The sequence below is a fragment of the Microtus oregoni genome, unplaced genomic scaffold, assembly GCF_018167655.1.
Source record: "Microtus oregoni isolate MIOR12 unplaced genomic scaffold, Mior012 000020F_ref0000438, whole genome shotgun sequence".
In the NCBI taxonomy this organism is placed as follows: domain Eukaryota; kingdom Metazoa; phylum Chordata; class Mammalia; order Rodentia; family Cricetidae; genus Microtus; species Microtus oregoni.
The window spans coordinates 12,689,842-12,712,350 of record NW_024543079.1 but is presented as its reverse complement, the minus strand read 5'-3'; the positions used below and the strand labels follow the sequence as shown (position 1 = coordinate 12,712,350).

At 49.5% G+C, this 22,509-nt stretch overlaps 1 protein-coding gene across 1 annotated transcript in view; it reads right to left on the bottom strand.

The window, feature by feature from the left end:
- Positions 1 to 3,050: 3,050 nt before the first annotated feature.
- The window catches only part of Soga1 (suppressor of glucose, autophagy associated 1), a 66,303-nt gene continuing 46,844 nt past the window's right edge, over positions 3,051 to 22,509 (bottom strand). The window contains exons 12-15 of the mRNA XM_041670210.1: positions 19,309 to 19,380; positions 18,359 to 18,429; positions 15,647 to 16,997; positions 3,051 to 10,679 (exon numbers count right to left, since the gene is read on the bottom strand). Of these exons, the coding sequence (XP_041526144.1) occupies positions 10,533 to 10,679; positions 15,647 to 16,997; positions 18,359 to 18,429; positions 19,309 to 19,380 (1,641 nt within the window). The 3' untranslated portion in view covers positions 3,051 to 10,532. The remainder of the gene's footprint in view (positions 10,680 to 15,646; positions 16,998 to 18,358; positions 18,430 to 19,308; positions 19,381 to 22,509) is intronic.

Below are 22,509 nucleotides of genomic sequence, written 5' to 3'. Positions count from 1 at the left end.
AGATGCCCCCTACTTCTGGGACTGGTGATTGATATCTTATTTTCCAGGCTATCTGTTGGGGGCTGGGCTAGGATAGGAGTGGTTGTCCAACAGGTCTCCAGATGAGGCAAAGCTCACAGGTACTAGGCAAGGACCAGGACCTCAGGACAGCACAGACCACTGCTGGGACTCTACGGCCTGCACACTCTCTCTCATAATACTGATGATTCTCCTGGAAGTTTTTAGTGTCACTTTGTCAGTCACACGTGGACAGATGTGATCATTCCTGGAAACCCCATTTTTATTGAATATTTCCCTGTAAAGTTCTTCGGGAGCTGATGCTTCTCAGGTTTCTTGTCTGGGGATGCCAGCTGTCACTCCAGACCTTGGGAGCTGTCCAGATTCAGTGCTGACAAGATTAGAAGCAATTCACCCCTATTTCTATAAATATACTTTGTTAAGTTTTGAACGATGTTGTTCTTGAAAATGTGTGCCTATGTTTATCACCTTATAGTTTTGGTGTTTTTTGTTTTTTGTTTTTTTTTTTTTTTTTTTTGGTTTTGCGAGACAGGGTTTCTCTGTGGTTTTGGAGCCTGTCCTGGAACTAGCTCTTGTAGACCAGGTTGGTCTCGAACTCACAGAGATCCGCCTGCCTCTGCCTCCCGAGTGCTGGGATTAAAGGCGTGCGCCACCACCGCCCGGCTTCACCTTATAGTTTTGTAAAGACAGAATGTACCTGGCTCAATATATGGCCAAATTAGCTAAACAAGTGTTTCCAGTTTAAAAGATGTTTTGAGGGGGAACCATATTTATTTTTGCTGGAGGTTAACATCAGAGGGTGGGGAAAACGTGTTTGTTAGTATGGAAAAACATGCTTGTTTTGATGTATAAATAAAGATGGCTTGACCTATTTGGAGCCGGCCACTTGTGTGACACTCATCAGGTTGGTGGTCAGACAATTCATTTCTTCATGCCAGTGCTTCCTCCCTTCCCCATTTTAGGACCTGAATCTAGGCTGGGCTGGAAGGGGGGGGGGCTGCAGCACCCACCTATTATATCCTCCATGCCTGGCACAGGTCTGACTGCTGTTAGCCCCCCATAAAAGATCTCCCAAAGTAGCTGTTAGGTCTCAGGCTGTCCAAATATCCAGAAATGAGCTAAAACCGGACTATAGGAAGATTCCTGGCAGTTAAATAAAAACCAGCATTCTTTGGAAACTTGCAAAACTGGTTCCCATCTGCCTGTGGTGTCTCTCAGCATAGCAAAGCCCATGCTGCCCTGCAGGCTCCCTCACTATCAAATGTACCTGTTACACACATTTCAGAGACCACACTAGCTAGCCCTTCTTCCATCCTCCTCCACCTTATACTCCCTCCCAGGTGGTATTCCCACCTCCCAGCTCCTCATTCTCCTTACAGCTCACTAGTCTCTACTCTTCCGCACTTCCTTCTCTCTTACTCCTTCACCTCTATGCCCTACTCCATCTCCTGCTACCCTGCTGGCTGTCTTCACTATTCTCACTCACTTCCCTAGCCCTGGACATGTCCAGTCTGCTTCTTTCTCTCTCTCTCTCTCTGCTCTGGACTCTTTCAGATGCCTCTGGCCATTTTGTCTCATATCTACAATAAAAACCTTAACCATATCACGGAGCGATTATGTTGGCAGTTTCTTTACTGAGTCTCTCACATACAGGAGGCCACTTCCAGGATGGCCCCAGTGACCCTTTCCTGGTGTGCAATCTCTTCCTACAGTAAAGAGTGTCTGCTTAGTCCTCCTGCATTGAAAAGAGTTGGCTTTATATAACCAATAAAATACCATAGAAATGTAACTTTTTAATCTGTTTTTTATTATTTGTTTTTATTCCATGTGCATTGGTGTTTTTGTCTGTATGAGGATATCAAATCCGCAGTTCCAGACAGTTGTGAATGCTGGGAATTGAACCTGGGTCCTCTGAGACAGCAGCCAGTGCTCTTACCACTGAGCCATCCCCCCAGCCCCCAAAATGTAACTTTTAAGCTTGGCCATAAAAGACTTTGTGATTTCTACTCTGCTCTCTCAAAGATCACTTGTCCTGAGGACAGTTAGTGGCCACACTGCACAGATACACAAGCTACCCCACACGTCAAGGAACTGAGTCTTGAGAGCCAGTGCTGACTTCCCGGGTTTGTGAATTAGCCACTTTGTAGAGGGCTCTTCCAGCTCTAGACAGGAATCTGAGTAACTCAGGCTGCCTAGACCTATAGCTTTCTGGTAGAGAGCTCGCCTAACATGCATGAGACAGATCCTGGGTTCCATTCCTAGACACGCAAAGGTGCAAATACTCATAGCCTAGTTGATATCTGACTGCTAGCCTCCAGAAACCATGCCTCGCTCCCCAAATCGCAGTCCACAACATTGTAGATATGATACATTTGGGATGATTAATTCCACTATAATGTCTAAAAGTATCTTTTCCACCATAATAAATTATTGTGTTGGGCCGGAGAGATGGCTCAGCGGTTAAGAGCATTGCCTGCTCTTCCAAAGGTCCTGAGTTCAATTCCCAGCAACCACATGGTGGCTCACAACCATCTGTAATGAGGTCTGGTGCCCTCTTCTGGCTTGCAGGCATACATGTAGACAGAATATTGTATACATAATAAATAAATATTAAAAAATTATAATCCCAGCACTCGGGAGGCAGAGGCAGGCGGATCTCTGTGAGTTCGAGACCAGCCTGGTCTACAGAGCTAGTTCCAGGACAGGTTCCAAAGCCACAGAGAAACCCTGTCTCGAAAAACCAAAAAAAAAAATTAATTAATTAATTAAAAAATAAATTATTGTGTTATAGAAAAGCCTAATTCTCTTTTTCTGCATTTGTTTCTCAGTAGCAATGACACACTTCCTAGGAGACTAAGTTACCAGCCATGAGCCACCAGAACCCCGGATGGCCCCATCTAGGTGATTCCAAAGCAGCCAGCTGGTTTCAGTTTTCCCCTCTTAAGCAATCCCAGGTGGGATGCAGTCAGTTTTCAAATCTGCTGGGGCCCCGCCAGCCTCTCCAGGGAAAAGCAGAGAGCAGAATGCAGGCAACCATTTATATGACATACTTTATTTCCAATCTACAACCATTAAAAACACTTCGTAAGTTTACACTGTACAGTTGTCATGTCTGAAATAAGACACAGGGCGAGGAGAGCTGGTGGACTAGACTACGGTCCTCCTATCACCCAATCCATCGCAGGAAGGAGCCTTTAAAGGCAGAAAGGCAGATGGGGATAGTGGAAGGAAGAGGAGGAGAAGGAAGAGAAGGGGGAGGAAGGGAGAATAGTGGAAAGGAGAGGTGGATAGTTGGATTGGCCCAAAGATGCCCTTGGTCCCTTCCCTCCTGAGGGGTCCCCCAGGGCCCACGACTGCAGGACCATCCCCCAGGAAACCAGGCTGAGCAGGAAGGGGCTTCACAGTATTGGCTAGGTGGGGGAGGGGAGCCAGGACGAGGAAAGGCAGTTTCTAGCTCTTTCCCAAGTACTGGGTTTTGGAACTGGTTTTTGGCACTGTTACAGATCTCCCTGGGATTGGGAGGATAAGGAGGTGTGGTGTGGGAGTGCTGATGGGGACAGGGCTTGGGATTCTCTCCTTGCAGCAAGTGTCCTTCCCTTGGGCAATGGTGAGGAGCCTAAGGGAAAAGTGAAAAGGGTCCTTTTTGCCTCCTGCCTCTGGGGACTCCCCCATCCTCCTGCTTGTCTGCTGGGACCACGTATACAGATTTCCACAAAATGCAAATTTGAGAGGGATGGTGAGCTGGGTTGAAATGGAGCCAGGGAGGTAACAGGAAAGCTGCAGGGCCATTCCTCCCCCCAATTCCAGCTTCCAAAAATAGGAGATGCCACAGTGATGTTTTATTCGGGGACAGAGGCCTTGAATCTACAAGTCTGGTTGACTGGTTGTTTTCCATTGTTCTTGGCCCAGGCCAGGCCCAGGTACTGCCCAAGCTGAGCTGACAGTTCATCTAGACCAACAACCTTGTTGTTGTTGTCGTTGGCAAACTTGTCTACATCAGAATGACCCGGAGGCTCTTTCAACCCTAACTTCCCCGGCCTGCTTCCATGGGTCTTGGACGCAGCCAACAATCTGCACTTCTGTCACCCTTCCTGGTGACGCTCTACTACAGGGACAGAGTTTGAGAGACACTAGTCCTCAGAAGTACCCCCAGTTGCCTTGGCAACCTGGTACTCCTATGGCAAGTCATGATGGCAAGGCCCAGCTGTAGAGGTACCAAGAGATCTAGACAAATGCTGGGAAAGAGGTGGTGGGTGAGCCCCCCTGTGCAGAGAAGTAAAATAAGGCACAGAGAATCAAAGGCAGAGCCAAGAGAAGAGTCAGGGCAGAGGAGAACAGACCGGACGGACAGAGAGACAAAACCAAAGAGAAGTCAAATTTCCCCTGCTTTATACCAAGGTCACCAGAAGTGGGCAGGGCAGAGAAGACCCAAAAGGTCCATGTCCACCTCACATCCTCCCGGTGGAAGGTGATGCAGCTGTATTGGGAGAAGCAGGGAAGACAGGAAGCAGAGAGCGGGGTGGGACTGGGGGTGTTCTAGGCTGGGAGGTTGCTGGAGTGGGATGAGTCTGACGAGAAGGGCTGGAAGAGATGGTGATGCATGATGCACAGAACAAAGGGGATTCCTCTAGGAAAAATACAAAATAAACACAAGACTGGATAATTCCAGATCTGAGAGCAAACCTTGGGAGACGGACAGACTGGACATGATCCTCCCCTGAGGGGGTGGGGGTATGAGTTTGTAGGGCTAGGGAGGAGATGGCCAAGGTCAGACAAAAGTCCATACAGAAGAGGGAAGAGTGTACCAGAGGACATGGGAGGGCTGAGGGCTGGCATTGTAAAAATCCCAGGGTCCCAGAGAAGAAAACCTGGTCCTAGGTTAGTACCACTTCATCTGGTGGCAGAAACCAGCCAGGAAGTGGTGGCAGGAAGAGATGATACTATAGAGCTGATGATATGGACGATGATAAAGGAAGGGGTGGGGTGAGGGGGGAAGATGCAGATTCAGCCAAGACCTCAGAGCACGCTTCATGCACACTGTAGAAAATCTTCTGAGAGCCAGGAGCTGGTAGCCACCTCCACCTATGCCTTGCTGTGAGGCCTTGGGCAAGCCACTCCCTTCTCCACAAGTAAAACATGAACGGGTGAGACACAATGGATAAATGTTGGATTCTGCCGACACAAGTACCTAAAACAGGCCAGTGTAAAAAAGAAATAGAGCAGAGGTCATTCAGCCCTGGGGCAAGGGTGGGAATTATTGTCTATGGGTCACTTATTAATTATTATGAGGGGGTGAAATTTCAGTTTGGGACCAAGAAAAAGTTCTGGAGCTAGTAGTGGTGACACAATACTGTGAATGTCCATGAAAGATACTATGGCCAGGGGTTGTGGCTAATGCCAACGGAGATGGACAGGAAGATCAGAAATTCAAGTCATCCTGGGCTACACAGTGAGTTGGAGGCCAGCCGATGATACAGGAGACCCTGTCTCTAAATAAAAATGTTTTTTTTAAAAAGCCTGTTAGGCATTGAAGATGTGTCTCAGTGGTAAAGTGCTTCTCTCACAGGCTGGGTCTCATTCCTAGCACGTGTGTATACACACACACACACACACACACACACACACACACTCACATGCTGGGTCTCATTCCTAGCACGTGTGTACACACGTACACACACACACACACACACACACACACACACTTAAACAGACTACAGTAGCATTTTAAAATGTGAGCATGATGACTGAGATTCTCTTGTGGTCCCTTCTATTTATTTTAAGGCCAATGAGAGAAGGAGGTACACACCACCACCAGAGCCAGGGCACCGAGCGCCTCAATGCCTCTGAGAGCGCTCAGTTTCACTTCAGATTTGATAGAATGCCAGCTTTTCTCAGGAGACGAACGGGCATGATATATTTGGTCTTTGGCATAGCCACCACTCTGTGGCTGGGGAAACTGAGGCATAGACTAGCTATGTGATCTGGCCAAGGTCATTCAAGTTGGTGGCAGTTTATTATTCTGTAAAACAGTCACCCAGAAAACAAGCTTTGTCTTGGGCAAACCAAGCAGCTCCTCGGTCTTCGAGGAAAGAACTCACGCTTCCACATCAGTCTGTCTCTGAGCAAACACGCTTGCCTCACACGACAGATGGCTGGAAACGATAAAGGCCTGATATGCTTCTTGTCTTACCGTGACTGCCAGGGAACTCAAGAATGAAATTTAAGGCTGTGGATGGTGCCGCACGCCTATTAATCGTTAATTCATTAAACTTGGGAGGCAGAGGCAGGAGAATTACAAGTTTAAGGTCAAAATAGCAATTTCCAGATCTGCCAGGGATACATAGCATGATCATGTCTGAAAACAAAAACAGACAAACAAAAAGCAAGGGGTGCAGTACAACTTAAATTATGTAATTATGGGGATTATAGTGGGGAGACTGGGGGAAGATTTTCTTCTTCTTTTTCCCTACGCTAGGCAAGTGCTCTACTACTGACATACATGTCCCCAGTCCTCACCCTTTGATTTTCTCATTTTCTTTGTTTTCCAATACTAGGAAAAGAACCCAGGGCCTCACACATGCGAAGCAAGCATCTACCACTGAGCTACCCAGCGCTTTCTAAAATCTTCATTTTGAGACAAGGCCTCAGAAAACTGCCCAGGCTGACCATGAACTCACTCTTTAGCCCAAACAGGCTTTGAAACTGATCCTCCTGCTTCAGCCTCCTGAGTAGCTGCGATGAAAGGGCTGTGCCGCCATCAGCCTCAACACTTCTAGCTTGGTTATTTCACGAAACACGTGACTAAGGTGAAACACTGTTTTTGGTGCCCTTTGGAAATCTTTGGCAATTTACCCAAAGCTGAGTTTGGCTGAGACACCCCCGTCCCCAGTATCCCAGCTCATTGCTCAGGGCTCCTGTCAAGGACCCAGCACCATGAGCACTGGCTCATCATGTATCAGCTGTGAATGGTTGGACCTGTGAGTGTAAACACCAGTCACTGCTGCATACGGATCTCCCAGAGAGCTAACCCCAAAGGTTCAGAGAGTTGCAAGTCTTGCCTCTGGGTTCGGCAGTGGCAAATTTGGGATGCTCTGACCCTAGCCAGCGTCCCAGTGAGTTTGTACAGAAAGCAGGCAAGAGTCCCGCTGTAAGTCAGATATCTTCCTGGTTCCAGGCTCCGGCGTGAGAACTGTAGAATGAGATCGCTAAGCCCTGGCCTGTCAAAAAGCCTCTTAAGAGCTGCCCTCGAGCAGTGGTGATGCACACCTTTAATCCCAGTACTCCGGAGGCAGAGGCAGGTGGGGGAAGGGTCTCTGGACAAGAGACAAAGCTGAGTGACTGAGGCATCCACAAAAGATACAGGGAGTGGCATAGTGGTGTCCAGGTCAAGTTTTTTGAGTGCTTATTTTTGTCACCTGGAGGCCAGCTGGTAGACGAACATCCCTGGAGAGGCCAAGAGATAGGGCCCAATTCGAGCTCCTGGAGAACAAGCCTTGGTAGGATAAGGACTGGGAGGAAGGCTACAGGGCAAAGGGAAATGGATTCTCCTTGTTCAGTCAGGGGGGTCTCAAGGGCTCTGAATTTTATTTCAAAACCCATCACCATTGCCTCCAAGACGGTCTAATTTGGTTTATCCCCAGGAAGATGTGAGATATAGATTAGTGTCAATCATGCAATTCACCCTCATGCCCCCAGCCAATCTGTGTCAACCCTGTGGACCCAAGCCAGGCAATCTATTAGAGGACTAGGGCCCCAAGGTTCCTTTGGGACACTGGAAGAGGGAGAGGGAGAGAGGGGAGGGGGGAGAGGGAGAGGGAGAGAGAGAGAGGTGGGGAGAGGGAGAGAGAGGGAGGAAAAGGAAGTAGAGGGCTGAAGGAAAAGGAGAAAAATGGAGGTGAACAGAAAGAGGATGGATTGAGAGGAAGGGTGTTGCTCCTTCCCATGACCCCGGGCCTCCAGGGGAGTACCCCATGTAGGCCAGGCAGTTTTCTGCTTTGGGAATGTTACTAAGACATAAAAGGCATTTGAAGAAACAAACAAACTTAGAAATTACATTTCAAAAGAGTAGAGAGATTTACAAACCAACCCTTCCACCCCCCAAAAGAAAACAGAACCAGTTACCAAGCAAAATGCTAAAGATCAAACCAAACCAATATTTACATGTAACATTTTCATCCCCATTGAGCCCTGTGTATGGAGGCTTCGATAGGGACAATGACAGGTGGCCTTGCACAGTGGCAAGCAAGAATTAGAAACAGGGACTGAAAACCAAGACTTGGAGCTTGCAACACCTGCTGGGGGCAGTGGGGGCCAGGTGCTGAGACAGTGGGAATGCACGACAACCCAGATGGGACAGATGGTAAGGCTGAGTGGCCCCTAAGCCCTGGGATTCAGGTCTAGGGGGCTTTTCTTCAAGACTCCCTGGCTCTCAGCGCTCTGGGAGGTGGCAGAAGGCCTCTGGTGGCTTGTGGCCTGATTTGGTCCCCTCGGCTGGAGATAACCTTAGAGGGGCCTCTGACCTCTTGGAGGAGAGCAGGAGCATCCTGGAGGGACCTGGCCCATGGTCCACCGGCCTGCTGACTCTGCCCGTGCAAGTCATTAGGACACGAGGCAACAGCTGGTGTGAGGGACTGACCCTGCTATACTGCCCATAGGGAATGGGGTCGAGGGGCTTTGGGTAACCGTTCCAGGTGTCCCTAAAGAGGTAGCCTGGAAACCGGTAGGCGGGAGACCAGAGGCATCTCCCTGGTCCTGGAGGAAACTACCTCTGCAGTTGGCTCTCTGTCTTCCTGATGGGGAACTCTGCACAGAAGCCAATTCATCCTCGGATGAGTCCGAATCCCCAGCCAGGAAAAGGAGGGCAGCGCGTCATTGGCACCAAGGGGAGGCAGGTGAGCTCCCTCTACTGCAGTTCGAGTTACACTGGTGTGGCTCAGGCGACTCCTGGGGGTGTAGGAAGGACAGGCAGTAGAGCTGGGGCTAGAAGAAGAGCCATGAGTGGCTATAAGGCTAAGAGAAGGGCTGGTGAACAGGCTGGCAGGCTGGTAGACACTCTCAGATCCATGTGCAAAGCAGCAATAGAGAACATTCTAGAAGTCCATCCTGTTTTCCTGCGAGTTCTTACACGGGCGCACAGAGCTGGTCGCTGTGCTCAGAAGAGAGCTGCAGTCATCTACGTCTGACTTGTGAGGAAAGGTGCTGGAGGGCCGGGAGGGATGAGGGATGCGAGGGATCATGAAGGATGTCTGAGGAGTGATGACATCATTCTGGCCTACACCATGTCTGAAGCATTCACAAGCTGGCCTGTAGCGGCCAGGCCAAGTACCGGGTGATGAGTAAAATGTAGCCATCTGAGACTAAATGGCCAGTGGTATTGGGGGAACAAGGTGCAGAGCCCCAGTTCTGCCAAGGGGCCCTTCTGACGAAACCAGGCCATGTGAGCCTGGTGCTGAGCTGCCTCAACCACATGGGGGACTCCATGGTGTCACAAGCCCCATGTTGTCCCTGTGGCAAGAATACCTCTAATAAATTACCTTAAGGGCTGGGGGGGGGGGGCAGTAAGTTAAATTATTAAAATAAATCACCTTAAATATTTATAGTATGAAAAATTCAAATAAACAATCTAGGCAAGAAATGTTTGTAGGCCCTTGTCTCGGGCTGTGTCATGGGCCACTGGCCTCTTGGTGCTCTCTGGCCTGACCTGAACAACAGAGTCTCTCCCAGGGAGCATCTCTGCCCCCTCCTTGATGCAGGATTGTGGCACCCATCCCTGCTACCAAGAAAGAGGCCCTAGGGAATCAAGGCAAGGCATGTAGGCTTTTACCTCTGCATCAGGTGTTGAGAGGGACCCTACCCATTTCTGTTGTCAAGGAGTCTGCTATGCAAGTTGGGCCTTCAAGTCACCTTGACAAGGGAGTCAGCTCTTCTGATCTCCAACTGGAACCTGACACACTCTTACCTGCCCCCAGCTCTTGCTACGTGGAGGTACAGGCAGGGGGATCCAGGGCTCCAGGATTCCAAGTGGACTTGGTTCTGCTCTATCATATCCCCCTTCCCTGCTCCAAGAAGGCCCAGCAACCTGATTAGTAAAGCTGGGAGGAGGAAAGAAGAAGCGATGGTCACACTGCCCAGCCCAGCTCTTTCAAGAGCGTCAAGCTGGGCCCCAAGCAAAGCCCCAATCTTCTCAGTGGCTTCTCCACATGCGGTCAGTAGGGAGTATCTCTGTGAGCCACATTCCTGGGGATTGCCCAGAAATGTGCGGTGTTCTTCAGGTGCTTGGGAAGCCCAGTCCTGATCACCCAGGTTGGTCTTTTCTCCTACTCACTGCCTTCCCCTGGAAATCAGAGGTCACCTCCCAGCAGTCAGTGGGACACCCTGCTTTACCTTGAAAAGCTCTTCTCTGGCAGTGGCATAGCTGCTGTTCCTCCCAGGCAGAGCGAGGCTGAGGACGTGACCCCTTGCCTCATCTCCAGGGTCTAGGCTGCTTGAGGCGGGGAGCTTGGCTGCTCTGTGACTCACTGGGGGGCTGCCCTCTCCTCCCCACCCCAGCCTGACTCTGAAGGATGCAGCCTGCACTTGGAAGGAGAGTGTCGGATGGTGTTGCGGGATGGCCGGACGAAGCAGGAGGCCAGAGACTGGGCACTACAGTCACAAACAGCATCCTGGAAAGAGACAGGGAAGAGGTCAGGAGCAGCCCAAGGGGCTGGCTGCAGCCACCTAGGAGCCGGGACTCAGCCATGTCTCACATTGCTTCCCAGGGGCTGCAACCCTGTTCTAGACCAATCTTTAACACGTTACTCCTATTAGGGCAGCAATGGATCCTCATTCTAATAAAGTCTGGAAGACACAGAGAAGAAAGCAGACATTATCCATGGTTCTACACATGTATACACCAGCCTCATCCCCAACGTTTATATTTTTACATTTGCAAAATACAAACCCTTCTCTGCCACTGCGAATATCTAGGTTGCTGTTGGTTTGTTTTGCTGTCATTTTTACTGTGTTTGGGCTTGCATGTGTGACGGTGCACCACATGTATTCAATGTCCACAGAGTCCAGAAGAAGATCCCCTAGAACTGAAGTTATACACAGCATGTGGGTGCTGGGAATCGAACCCAGGTCCTCAGGAAGAGCAGTCAGTGCTCTTAACTGCTGAACATTTCTCCAGCCTCTGGGTCTCTGTTTTAATGGCTCATTTATACTCTACAGAATGGAAATAAATATCTTCCAATTCACTCCCCACTTCCCAACCCCATCATTAGAGATGGAACGTAGGGCCTTTAGCAGGCCAGGCAGATGCTCAACCACTTGGTGACATCCTCAGCTCCAATTTACTTTTCTGTTTGCTTCTTTGTGATAGTCACACAATGTAGCTCCAACGGCTTGAAATCACTACATAGCCCAGGCTGGCCTCAACTTGTGGTGTTTTTGTCTCAGCTATTCAAGTACTGGAATTATGGGTATGTGCTCTCAACATCTGGTAAATGCTTTCCTCTTCCCCGGGGAGTACTAGGGATTACCCAATCCATTTTTTTAAATATTTATTTATTTATTATGTATACAATATTCTGTCTGTGTGTATGTCTGCAGCCAGAAGAGGACACCAGACCTCATTCCAATGGTTGTGAGCCACCATGTGGTTGCCGGGAATTGAACTCAGGACCTTTGGAAGAGCAGGCAATGCTCTTAACCACTGAGCCATCTCTCCAGCCCATACCCAATCCATTTTTGAGTATATTTAGGCAGATCCACTCTTTCTTTCTTGTTTTCAGGTTTTTTTGTTTGTTGGTTTGTTTGTTTTGAGACAAGGTTTCTCTGTGTAGCTCTGGCTGTTGACCAGGCTGGCCTCCAACTCAAAGATCCACCTGCCTCTGCCTCCCCGGTGCTGGGATTAAAGGCGTGCGCCACCATGCCAGGCTCATTCATTCTTGTAATTACCAGAACACAGAAATGGTCAAAAGCACTGCTGCTGAACCTGATTTTTCTGGTCAGTTCTGGCTCTGCACTTACTAGGCAAATGACATATCTATGAGCCTTTATCTCCTCCTCTCTGCAGCAAAAGCAGGTTGTGTTTCTCAGTGCTGTGAGGGTCAAATCAAACACAGCATGTAAGTGGAACGGCACAGTACCCGCTGTGCCCTTGACATGGCTAACACGACGTGTAAACGGTACGGCACAGTATCCGCTACGCACCCGAAAAGGCTAAACGACACATTCCCTTTTCCTTTCTTTCTCTTTGGAAGTGTTGGGAATTGAACTCAGGGCTTCTTGTGTGCTAGGCAAGTGGTTCTACCATCAAACCACACTCTAGTCCTCTACTGTTGCTGCTTTCTTTCTTTCTTTTTTAAAAAATAATGTATTGATTTACATGTGTCTGAAAGTTTTGCCTTCTGTATGTAAATGCACCATGTGTGTGCAGTGCCCAGAGGCCAGAAGAGGGCATAGGATCTCCTGGAACTGGAGTTATAGGCAGTTCTGAGCCATCAAGTAAGTACTGAGAACTGAACCCAGTTCCTCTGCAAGAGCAGTAAATGTTCTAAGCTGGGCCAGCTCCCTGGCCTCACACTGTTTTCTTTCTTTCTTTCTTTTTTTTTTTTTTTTAAACTTTTTTTTTTTTTTTTTTTGGTTTTTCGAGACAGGGTTTCTCTGTGGCTTTGGAGCCTGTCCTGGAACTAGCTCTGTAGACCAGGCTGGTCTCGAACTCACAGAGATCCGCCTGCCTCTGCCTCCCGAGTGCTGGGATTAAAGGCGTGCGCCACCAACGCCCGGCTTGGTTTTTCTTGACAAAGTTTCTCTGTAGCCTTGGTGCCCATCCCGGAACTAACTCTTGTAGACCAGGCTGGCCTCGAACTTCCAGAGATCCGCCTGCCTCTGCCTCCCGAGTGCTGGGATTAAAGGCGTGCACCACCATCGCCCGGCTCACACTGTTTACTTACAGTGTTGGTTTTATGGACATGATGTTGCTGTTGTTTTGCTTTTTGAGACGAAGTCTCACTATGTAGGCCTGACTGGTCTGGAACCTGCCATGTAGATCAGGCTGGTCTCGAACTGATAGAGACCCTCTTGTCTCTGTCTCCAAAATGCTGGGATTAAAAGTGTGTGCCAGCCACCACTTTTGGTTTGTGATGGCTCATTTTATATCAACATGACTAAGCCACAGAGCCCTTAGACACCACGTCCAACATTATTCTGGGCATTTATGTAAGAATAGCACAAAAGGGCTGTCTCTCCCCAGAGTAAGCGAACTCTTCATGGTTGACACCTATAGACTGGGGACACCGGATTTTTTTTCCTGCTTTCACTTTTATTAATTTTAAAAACATTTACTCATTTATTTTGTATTGTGGGCTATACGTATATGCATCCGTGCAGTGGTAGTCACTTTTCTTATTCTACCTTGTGAGCTTTAGGTATCAAACCTAGATCAGCGTGCTTGGGGGCAAGCACTTTTTGCTGGTCCCTTTTCCTGCCTTTGGACTTAAACTGAAACAAGGGCACTTCCTAGCCATGAGGCTGCTGACCTTCAGAACCGGTTAAAGTATTAACTGTCCTCGTCCTCAGGCCTTGAGACTCAGACCAGATCTAAATCGTTGACCAGACCCTATGCTAGGCCTTAGAAATGAGGCTCTCTCGTTCATTCTCATATTCCTCCTCATTCTCCCCCCACCTTCCTCTCTTGAATATACTAGGACTAACATTACTGACTTAGGTTGTACAACTGAGCTAGACCCTAATCTAGACAACCTCTTCTAGAAGACTATTTGGTGATACATCAAATGCCTTATTTGAATTAAAAGAATTTTTAAATATTCTTTTATCCTATTTCTGAAGCTCAAACTTAAAGAAACAAGACATTCAATACAGCATTCTTTATCACGGGGTGAAACTGGAAACCACCTAAACACAGAAATGGAGAAATGGACCTGCTGGGTCAGGCACAATCCCATCTATGGCCTCCTCCAGCCCTGAGTACACCGTAGGACCACCCCATCTACAGCCGAACCAACCACGGGGGTACATTTCATCCAGGTTAAGCCAATCAATTTCTTTCTCCTGAAACTACAGAACTGGGCCAGAGGGATTTGAGTCAACGTCTCTTAGGTGCTTGGATTGGAAGATATAGAACCAGAGTAGCAATGATCTACCTGATCCTTAGGCATGCGGGAGGAGTGAGTGAGAACAAGGAAAGAGAGAGCTGGAGAGATGGCTTAGCAGTTAAGAGCACTTGCTGCTCATGCAGAGGACCAGGGTTTGGTTCCCAGAACCCACATCAGACACTCACAGGTGCCTGTAACTCGTTTCAGGGGCCCTGACGGTGTCCGGCCTCTGTAGGCACCTTCACACACATGATGCAAAAGGACTCAAGTGGACTCAAATATAGACACATAAATATAAAATAAATCTTTTTTTTAATTTTTTTTATATATTTATTATTTATACAGTGTTCTGCCCGCATGGGTGCCTATACACCAGTAGAGGGCACCAGATCTCATTACAGATGGTTATAAGCCACCATGTGGTTGCTGGGGATTGAACTCAGGACCTCTGGAAGAGCAGGCAATGCTCTTAACCTCTGAGCCACCTCTCCAGCCCAAAATAAATAAATCTTAAAAGAAAAAAGCCCCAGGAGACTGGAGAGATGGCTGGTTAAGTGCACTGGCTGCTCTTCCAGAGGACCTGGGTTCAATTCTCAGCACCCATATGGCAGTTAACAACTGTCTGTAACTCTAGCTCCAGGGGATCTGACACTTTTACACAGGCATACATGCAGGCCAAACATCAATGGCAAACAATAAAAACAAAATATTTAAAAAGAAACAGAAAGAAAGAGAGGAGCAACAGAAGAAATCAGAGTTCAAGCAAGAGAAGAGGGAAATGCTGCGGAATTCACCAAACCCACTTCAGGGGTCCCTGAGACTCTACGATCCTGCAGAAGCCACTCCTTCCAATCTCAAACACAAATGTAGACACATTCCTTTACTAAATTTCAAACAATCCGTAACACAACAAAATTGGTATCAGGAGTGGGGCATGCAGTAAGACATTCTCAGAAGACTTAGACATGAAGCCTTGTTGGAGTGGGGACGGGGCAGCTGGTGAAAGGGGTAGAACCAGCCTTCTAAAATAGGGGTGGATAAAGCTCTGATCTGGAGCTTTTCGAAGCTTTTTCCTGTCATTTATCCTCTTGTTACAGCAATCTCAAGCTACCAAGGCACACACAGAATGCTAACAACTTAGAAGGCCAACAAGCCACTCCGCAGGCACATCTCCTCTGGAGGTGTGCTGCAGATCTCTGCAGCACGGTGGCAAAGCAAATGGTTATGCATGTCCACCCATCTCTTGGCACTAGACGTGTATTATTCAGGTCAGGTATGTTTATGCCCATCCCAGATCATATAAACCAGGTGTCATGCACAAACCTATAATCCCAGCACACTGGAGGTAAACACGAAGGGGATCAGGAGTTTAAGGTCACCCTGAGCCACACAGAAAGTTCAAGGCCAACCGGGGCTACAGAACAGTGTGACTTTAAAGAATAAAAAAGCATAATACAGCACAAAACAAAACAAACACGTGAACTTTCTAGGCTAATTCCCCCATCCTGATAGAAGGTTAAGCCCATCCATACCTCACTGGGAAGAATTAAGGCTCCATCTCCATCCCGAAGGGCGCCATCCTTCCCCACCTGGGAAAGCATGGTGGGTCTGACCTCTTCACTACCACCTGCCTTGGTTGCCTTCTTATTCAGGATCCTGGCTACACCCTCAGGTTGATGGTAGCTGGCAGGGGAAAGAGGTTCTGGTTTCTTGGAACTCTCATCTCCTGCTGCAGTCGTAGGGCTCGGGGCCCGTCCACACACGTTCCGGAAGAACTCCTGTACAATGCCATACTTGGGAGGTTCGGGCTTGGTTCGGGCCTCAGACATGCCCAGTTTCCAGACAGACTCTGTGCTCCCTGAGTGCTCCACCACGCTAAAAAGGCTGGACAGCCCATCGTTGATGTTCCTCAGCACCGGGCTATCCCGTGTGGTTGTGGAGCGGGCCCAGGCGGAGCCATTCTGCTTGCCTTGATGCAGGTTCCACAGGCTACGGTCCTTGGTGCTGTCCAGCTTGGACACTGATCGCCTCTGGAGCTTGGGGGAGCCATACTTGGGCGAGCAGCATGGCCGCTCAATGCGCGAGTGGACCTTGTCCAGGGAAGAGGAGATCTGCTTGCTGCGTACTGACATGAGAGAGGAGCTGCGGGGTGACCAGCTCTTGCTATGGAGGCTGCTGCGGGGTGGGTCAGTCTGCAGGCCCACACTGACTGTCCGAATGGTCTGTGTGCCCACACTGGCCAGGCCCACCGTCTGGCTGGACGTGCTCTTTACCTTTCTCTCCAGCGAGCCAGAGCGCATGGCCTGCCGCACACAGTTGGTGATCTCCTTCATGTCGTCACTCATGTTGCCCGAGATTTCAAAGTCATGCAGGGCTGCCGGGAAAGCAGGTCCAGAAGCCGAGGTGTTGCCCCCAGATCCTCCATCCAGGCGCTGCCGGGAGAAGTTGCAAAGCCACCGGCTATAAGAACTCTCGGCCAGTCCATCTGCCTCGGCTGACTCTTTGGGCTTGGCTGTGGTAAAGAGGAAGCCTGGTTCAATGAGGATCTTGCCCTCCTTGTCATGGACCACAGGGACGCCCAGGCGCCGGGCCACTGGGGGACTATAGTAGACTCGTATGCCCGTCTTGTCTGGAGCAGTGTAGCTGCGCTGCATCTGCCTCCCTGCAGGCTCCTGGCAGGCCAGGGTACCCACACGGCTGCAGTCCCGGGTGGAAAGCCCAGACTTTTCCTTGGCATCTTTCTCAGGCTCCACCGATTCGGTATTCACAAAGGCAAAAGCAGAGCTGTTGGGCAGCTTCTTGCTCCGGGCATCCCCACCAGCAAGGTAGGGGGAACAGTCGAGCAAACTTTCAAACTCAGACATGGAGGAAACTGATTTGGTCCTGGGAAGAGTAGAGGAAGAAAATAGGATTAATGGAAAATAACATATCAAGCATGCTAGTCTACTTTCCTGGATATGCATGTGGAGACCAAGCCTGTGTTGCCTCTCTTTGACAGACAACCTTGCTGGCACCTCCTCAAATCCTCTATACACCTACCTACATACTCAAGAGGCATGAACACTAGGACCACACTTAGCCTCTTGATAGAGGAAGCCAGAAACAGCAGTTTCAATCCCCCTGAACATAGCATACAATGGGTGGGATCTGCAGTAAGTTCCTGGCCTCCTCATACTTCAGTTGAGGTCACTCTGACTCGTTTGGCCTCTGCTGGCTCCCAGGCTCCTCAGTAATTTTGAGTTCCAGCTGCCCACTGACTAACCTGGCAGTACCCCAGACCCCTGCCAATCATCTGAAATTCCTTTGACTCACTGTCTTCACTCCCTGTCTTATATCCAGGTAGGGTTTGCTTCCAGGGAGTCCTCTCCTGCACATGACTGGTCATTAGGGATAGTGTCTCCAACTATCCCAGTGGGGGGGGGAGTGTCTTCAGCTATCCCACTGCAGAGGGGGGGAGGCATCTCCAACTATCCCACTATAGAAAGAGGGGGGCATCTCCAACTATCCCACTATAGAGAGGGGGCATCTCCAACTATCCCACTGCAGAGAGGGAGGGGGCATCTCCAACTATCCCACTGCAGAGAGGGAGGGGGCATCTCCAACTATCCCACAGAAGAGAGGGAGGGGGCATCTCCAACTATCCCACTGCAGAGAGGGGGCGTCTCCAATTATCCCACTATGAGGGGGGCATCTCCAACTATCCCGCTATAGAGAGGGAGGTACCCAAGGCCCTGGTGCTAGAAATGGCAGAGCTAGAATTGAAGCCTGACCTTCTCTGGCCCCAGTGGCCTCCTCATACTAGAATGTTCTGTATTTCCCATCATTTCTTTCATGGAGGGTTTTAGTGGTGTAGACACTATCCTTGGACGTCCCCTTGGTCGCAGCATGGGGCTGGGTTCAATGGACGCTGTCCAACAACCCCAGGAATGGATATCTACCGTGACTCAAACTCCAGGGAGGAAAAGATAATCCTCAAAGGAGCCAAAGGGCTTTTTTTTTTCCAGCAAGCGCAGCTGAGGCCCTGGCTTTCTGTACCTAGAATCAACATTAAACTGCACACTGAAATCCTCATAGCCCCAAGCTTTCCCATACCCGAGTGACCAGGGTCCCAGAGAAAAAACCATCTGGTGGCTCTCCCAACTCTCACGGGGACAGAAGAGGACAGACACACAGGGCAGGGAAGCAAAAAGAGTCAAACCCAAGGGTCTATGGGGGAAGATGGGGGCAAGGTGAGGGGCCAGCACCTCTTTAAGGCGGTTCCCCCAAGCTCAGCTTCAGAAACACCCTCCTTGTCGTGGGTCTTCTCACTTCGTGTCTGTCAAAGGGAGAGACAAGAAGAGTCAGTTCTGGTGACCAGCGTGTGAAAGAAAGGACCAGTGTGGGAGCTGACCAGGCCTCGCATGCGGGTTCTCTCTTCCGAGTAAGATGTGCTCAGCTGCAGTTGAAAAGGCCCACTGGCCAGTGTCTAGACCATTGCACCTCACTCGCCTCCAGCAGCAATGTGGCCCAGGCTCAGGTTCCCGGTGGACAAAGTGGGTCCAGGGAAAGAGGGGCTGTTGGAGACTCAGATCTTATTCCATGACGGCGTTATATGGTTGATGGTAATGGCATCATTATGATGGTATGAGATTTTCCCACACCAGGTCCTCAGGGTCCACGAGTTCTCAGAACTGTGTCACTAGCCCTGTAAGCCCCACAAATCCTGTGTCTCAGTTCCCCAGAATAGGCATTTGCCTTCTGTAGCCCCATTTCCTGAGTAGTATGCCTTCATGAGGCGGGAGGGGCGATGCGAAGGCCTGTATATAGCCTTTGTTACTCAGCTCTGTGTTCTATGGACAACGCCCCTGAACCTATGTGCAAACTCCTCCAGTGTGACCCTACTGACCCCACTCAGGACTAGGCCAGGGCGATGAGACAGCTTGGGCTCAGAGATGGAGAGTGTCTCACCTAAGACCACCTAGCCTGCTTTCTGCTGAAGTATAACTGCAGTGGCTTGGAGCTTCCCCCAGGCATAGTCAGACATTCTCAGCAGAGGACCCTTCCAAGCCCCAATCCATGGACAGGCATCATGGGTGTGAGGAAGGTATGGCTTTGGGGACAGCGCTAACATTCATTCCATCACCTTTCCCATAAACAAGAAATTCCTTAGCATTGCCGGGAGCCAATAAAAGATGGGTAGCGGGGATGTCCTCACCTCTTTCCAGCTGTTGTCCTGCTTCTCCAGGTCTGAGTGCTTCAGGACCCAGGGTTCGGCAGCCTTCTGCAGCTGAGAAAGGGAAAGAGTGTGGGCGAGTGGGTGGGTGGACAGGGCTACTCGTAGCAGGGCGACTCGGCGGGCTCAACTCTATAGCCCTCATAATCCACACCATGGCCCGGCATTAGCTTCTCAGTACGTAGCAGATCTGAGCCCCCACAGGTGGATTTAGCAAACAGTAAATAACACGCAGCTACTGGCAGGCATCTTCCTGACATGGCTAGCAGAGTCAACAGTCGCTACTTAGCCTATGGTAGAGTTCCTAGAACAGCTAGGCAGAAAAGCAATCGCTATTGCACGTAAGGGACCATGCTGCCATCTGCCATCAAGGGCCAGTCGTCAGTAACAACCCACTACTTCCTGCTGAGGCCTGAGGCGACCCTGGGAGCACCATAGCTTCCAGAGTGTCCATGTGCATGTGTCCATCAGTTCATTTAATCCTCAAAGTGACCACAGGAGCAGGCGTGACTGATTACTTCCACATCACAGGTGAGAGGATAAAGACAAAAGGAAGGGACTGGCCCAGATGTGTGCAGCTGCACTAGCAGCTGGGATTCCAAGCACTGCACCATCACTTAGCTGGAATTCCTCCTTGGCTTTACAACTGACTCCCACAAGGGGTGACTCACCCCAGTTTCCCCAAGGCTTTCCCAGTGTTAGTAAGGTTTATGTCCCCCAAACCTTGTAGTTCTGAAAAAGCAAGAAGGTTCTGCCTAGGACTGTTCCAAGGGTAAAGTGGGAGTCCTAAGCAAAGCCAGGACGGCTGGTCTCCTGTTTGCACTTGAACCTATGACTCAAACTTTGCTTCGGAACCCAAATAAAATGGGGGTGGGTAGGGTACCAAAGTCACCTCAACACGAATGAAAAGAAACAGAAATTTAGATGAAGATGCTAAACCAAGGCCCAGGCAGGGGGCCAAGGAACACTGTGCCACTCCGGTAACTAGCTCTTTTATTCCCATGGTTGCCCTGAGGGATGAGGTCAAACAGCCATCTTCCTTGTGCAGACAAAGCTGGGAGATCAGAGGGTGACTTTACTAGGCTAGGCCTTCTGATCAGGAGCCCCTTTGTTGTCTGAATGAAAATGCCCCCAGAGGCTCATTGGGAGTGGCACTATTAGAAGGTGTGGCCTTGTTTGAGTAGATGTGGCCATATTAGAGGAAGTGTGTCACTGGGGATGGGTTTTGAGGTTTCAAATGCTCAAGCCAAGCCCACTGTCATTCTCTCTTCCTGTTGCCTTTGGATCAGTATATAGAACTCTCAGCTCCTTCTCCAGCACCTTGTCTACCTGTGAGCCACCACGCTTCCCACCATGATGATAACAGACTGAATCTACGAGCCAGCCGCAATTAAATGTTTTCCTTTACAGGAGGTGCAGTGATAACGGTGTCTCTTCACAGCAATAGAACACTGACTAAGATACCTTCCTGCTGCTCTGCAGGCTGTTTGACTAGACCGGTTTCACTGGGAGCGCAGCTAATACGGATGTGAGCACTGATGCCGGTGATCCTAGCTCTGGAGAGGCTGAAGAAGGAGAACCGAGCATTCCAGGCTCGTCTGGGACAACTACTAAGTGAGGAACACAGAGTCTCAGTCTCAAAACAAACAAGTAAAGCAAAAAAGGAAGAAAAGTAGGAAGGGAGGAAGAGGGAAGAAAATACGAGAAAGATGATGCAACTTTGGGTGTCCTGGTTTGACTGAGGGAAGCAGGAGATCAGAACTAGGAAGTCAGAAAATTCCACACAAGGTCCCTGCTGGGAAACGAAGTGCAGGACTCACTCAGTACCTATGAGCCAGGAGGTCCCAGCTGCGTATCTGCTGATACCCCACTAAACATGGCATGGATTTGGCTTAATGATTCCAAACCATTAGGAAATAATGTGACAAGAAGGGATCGTTCCACAGGCAAAAGTGGCCGGATGAGGCGAAGGGCGCTCTGCCCAGCGTTCCACACACCACAGGGAGCGTGCCTGAATCTGCCACACAGACACCAAGGAAACGGGACCTTTAGGAGTGCGACCCTGGAGAAAACCCAGTCCCTGGCAAGAGGTCAGCTCATGCCCGATGTTGGGGCTGGAGAGACGGCTCAACCGTTAAAAGCACTTGCTGCTTTTCCAGAGGACTCAGGCTCAGTTCCCAGCACCCGCATGGCAGCTCACAACCATCTGTAACTCCAGTTCCAAGAATCCCAACACCCTCTTCTGGCCTGAGGGCATCAGGCATGGATGTGGCACATATATACACATGCAAGCAAACCACTCATTCACATGAAACAAAAATAAATATTAAAAAAAATCTGCCAGATGTGAGGTTCCTGCCATGTTTTCGTACAGTTAAGCGGGACATTTTGGGTCATTTTGCTAATCTGCAAAGTGACCTTCCAGGGTTGGGGGGGTTGGAGACTGCATTCTGAGAAGACATACAAAGAAGGTAACTCCTAGAGAGATGCTTGTCCTGGTCAGGTGAGTCCAAAGATAGTGGAGTCAAGGAAGCTGGCGAGGAAAAACCAAAGCAGGTCTGCATGCTGCTTTGGCTATGGTGGGGGTGGGGGTGGACACGGGACAAACACTACACGAGATAACAATGGATGACAATGGGAAAACCCTTGAGGCCAGCCACCTTTTGACCCGCTATACATGTGAGTGCCCTTTGAATGCAGTATTGTAATACTGTATATACATGTACATGTGTAATACTGCGTATACATGTACACGTGTGATACTGCGTGTGCGTGTCCACGTGTGATACTGCGTGTGCGTGTCCGCGTGTGATACTGCGTGTGCGTGTCCGCGTGTGATACTGCATGTGCGTGTCCGCGTGTGATACTGTGTATACATGCACGCGTGTAATACTGTGTATACATGTACACGTGTAATATGGCGTATACATGTACACGTGTAATACTGTATATACATGTACACGTGTAATACTGTGTATGCATGTACATGTACATATCACACTAGAGGGCTACTTTCTGCCTGTTTGTTTTTTGAGATAGGGTTCCTTGTAAAACAGGCTGGCTCCAAACTCACTAGGTAGCTGAGGATGACGACCATGAACCTGTAATTCTCCTGCCTTTACCTCTCAAAGGGTTATAGGCACAAGCTGCCACGCCGCTTGGTTCCTGTGATGCTGGGAATCC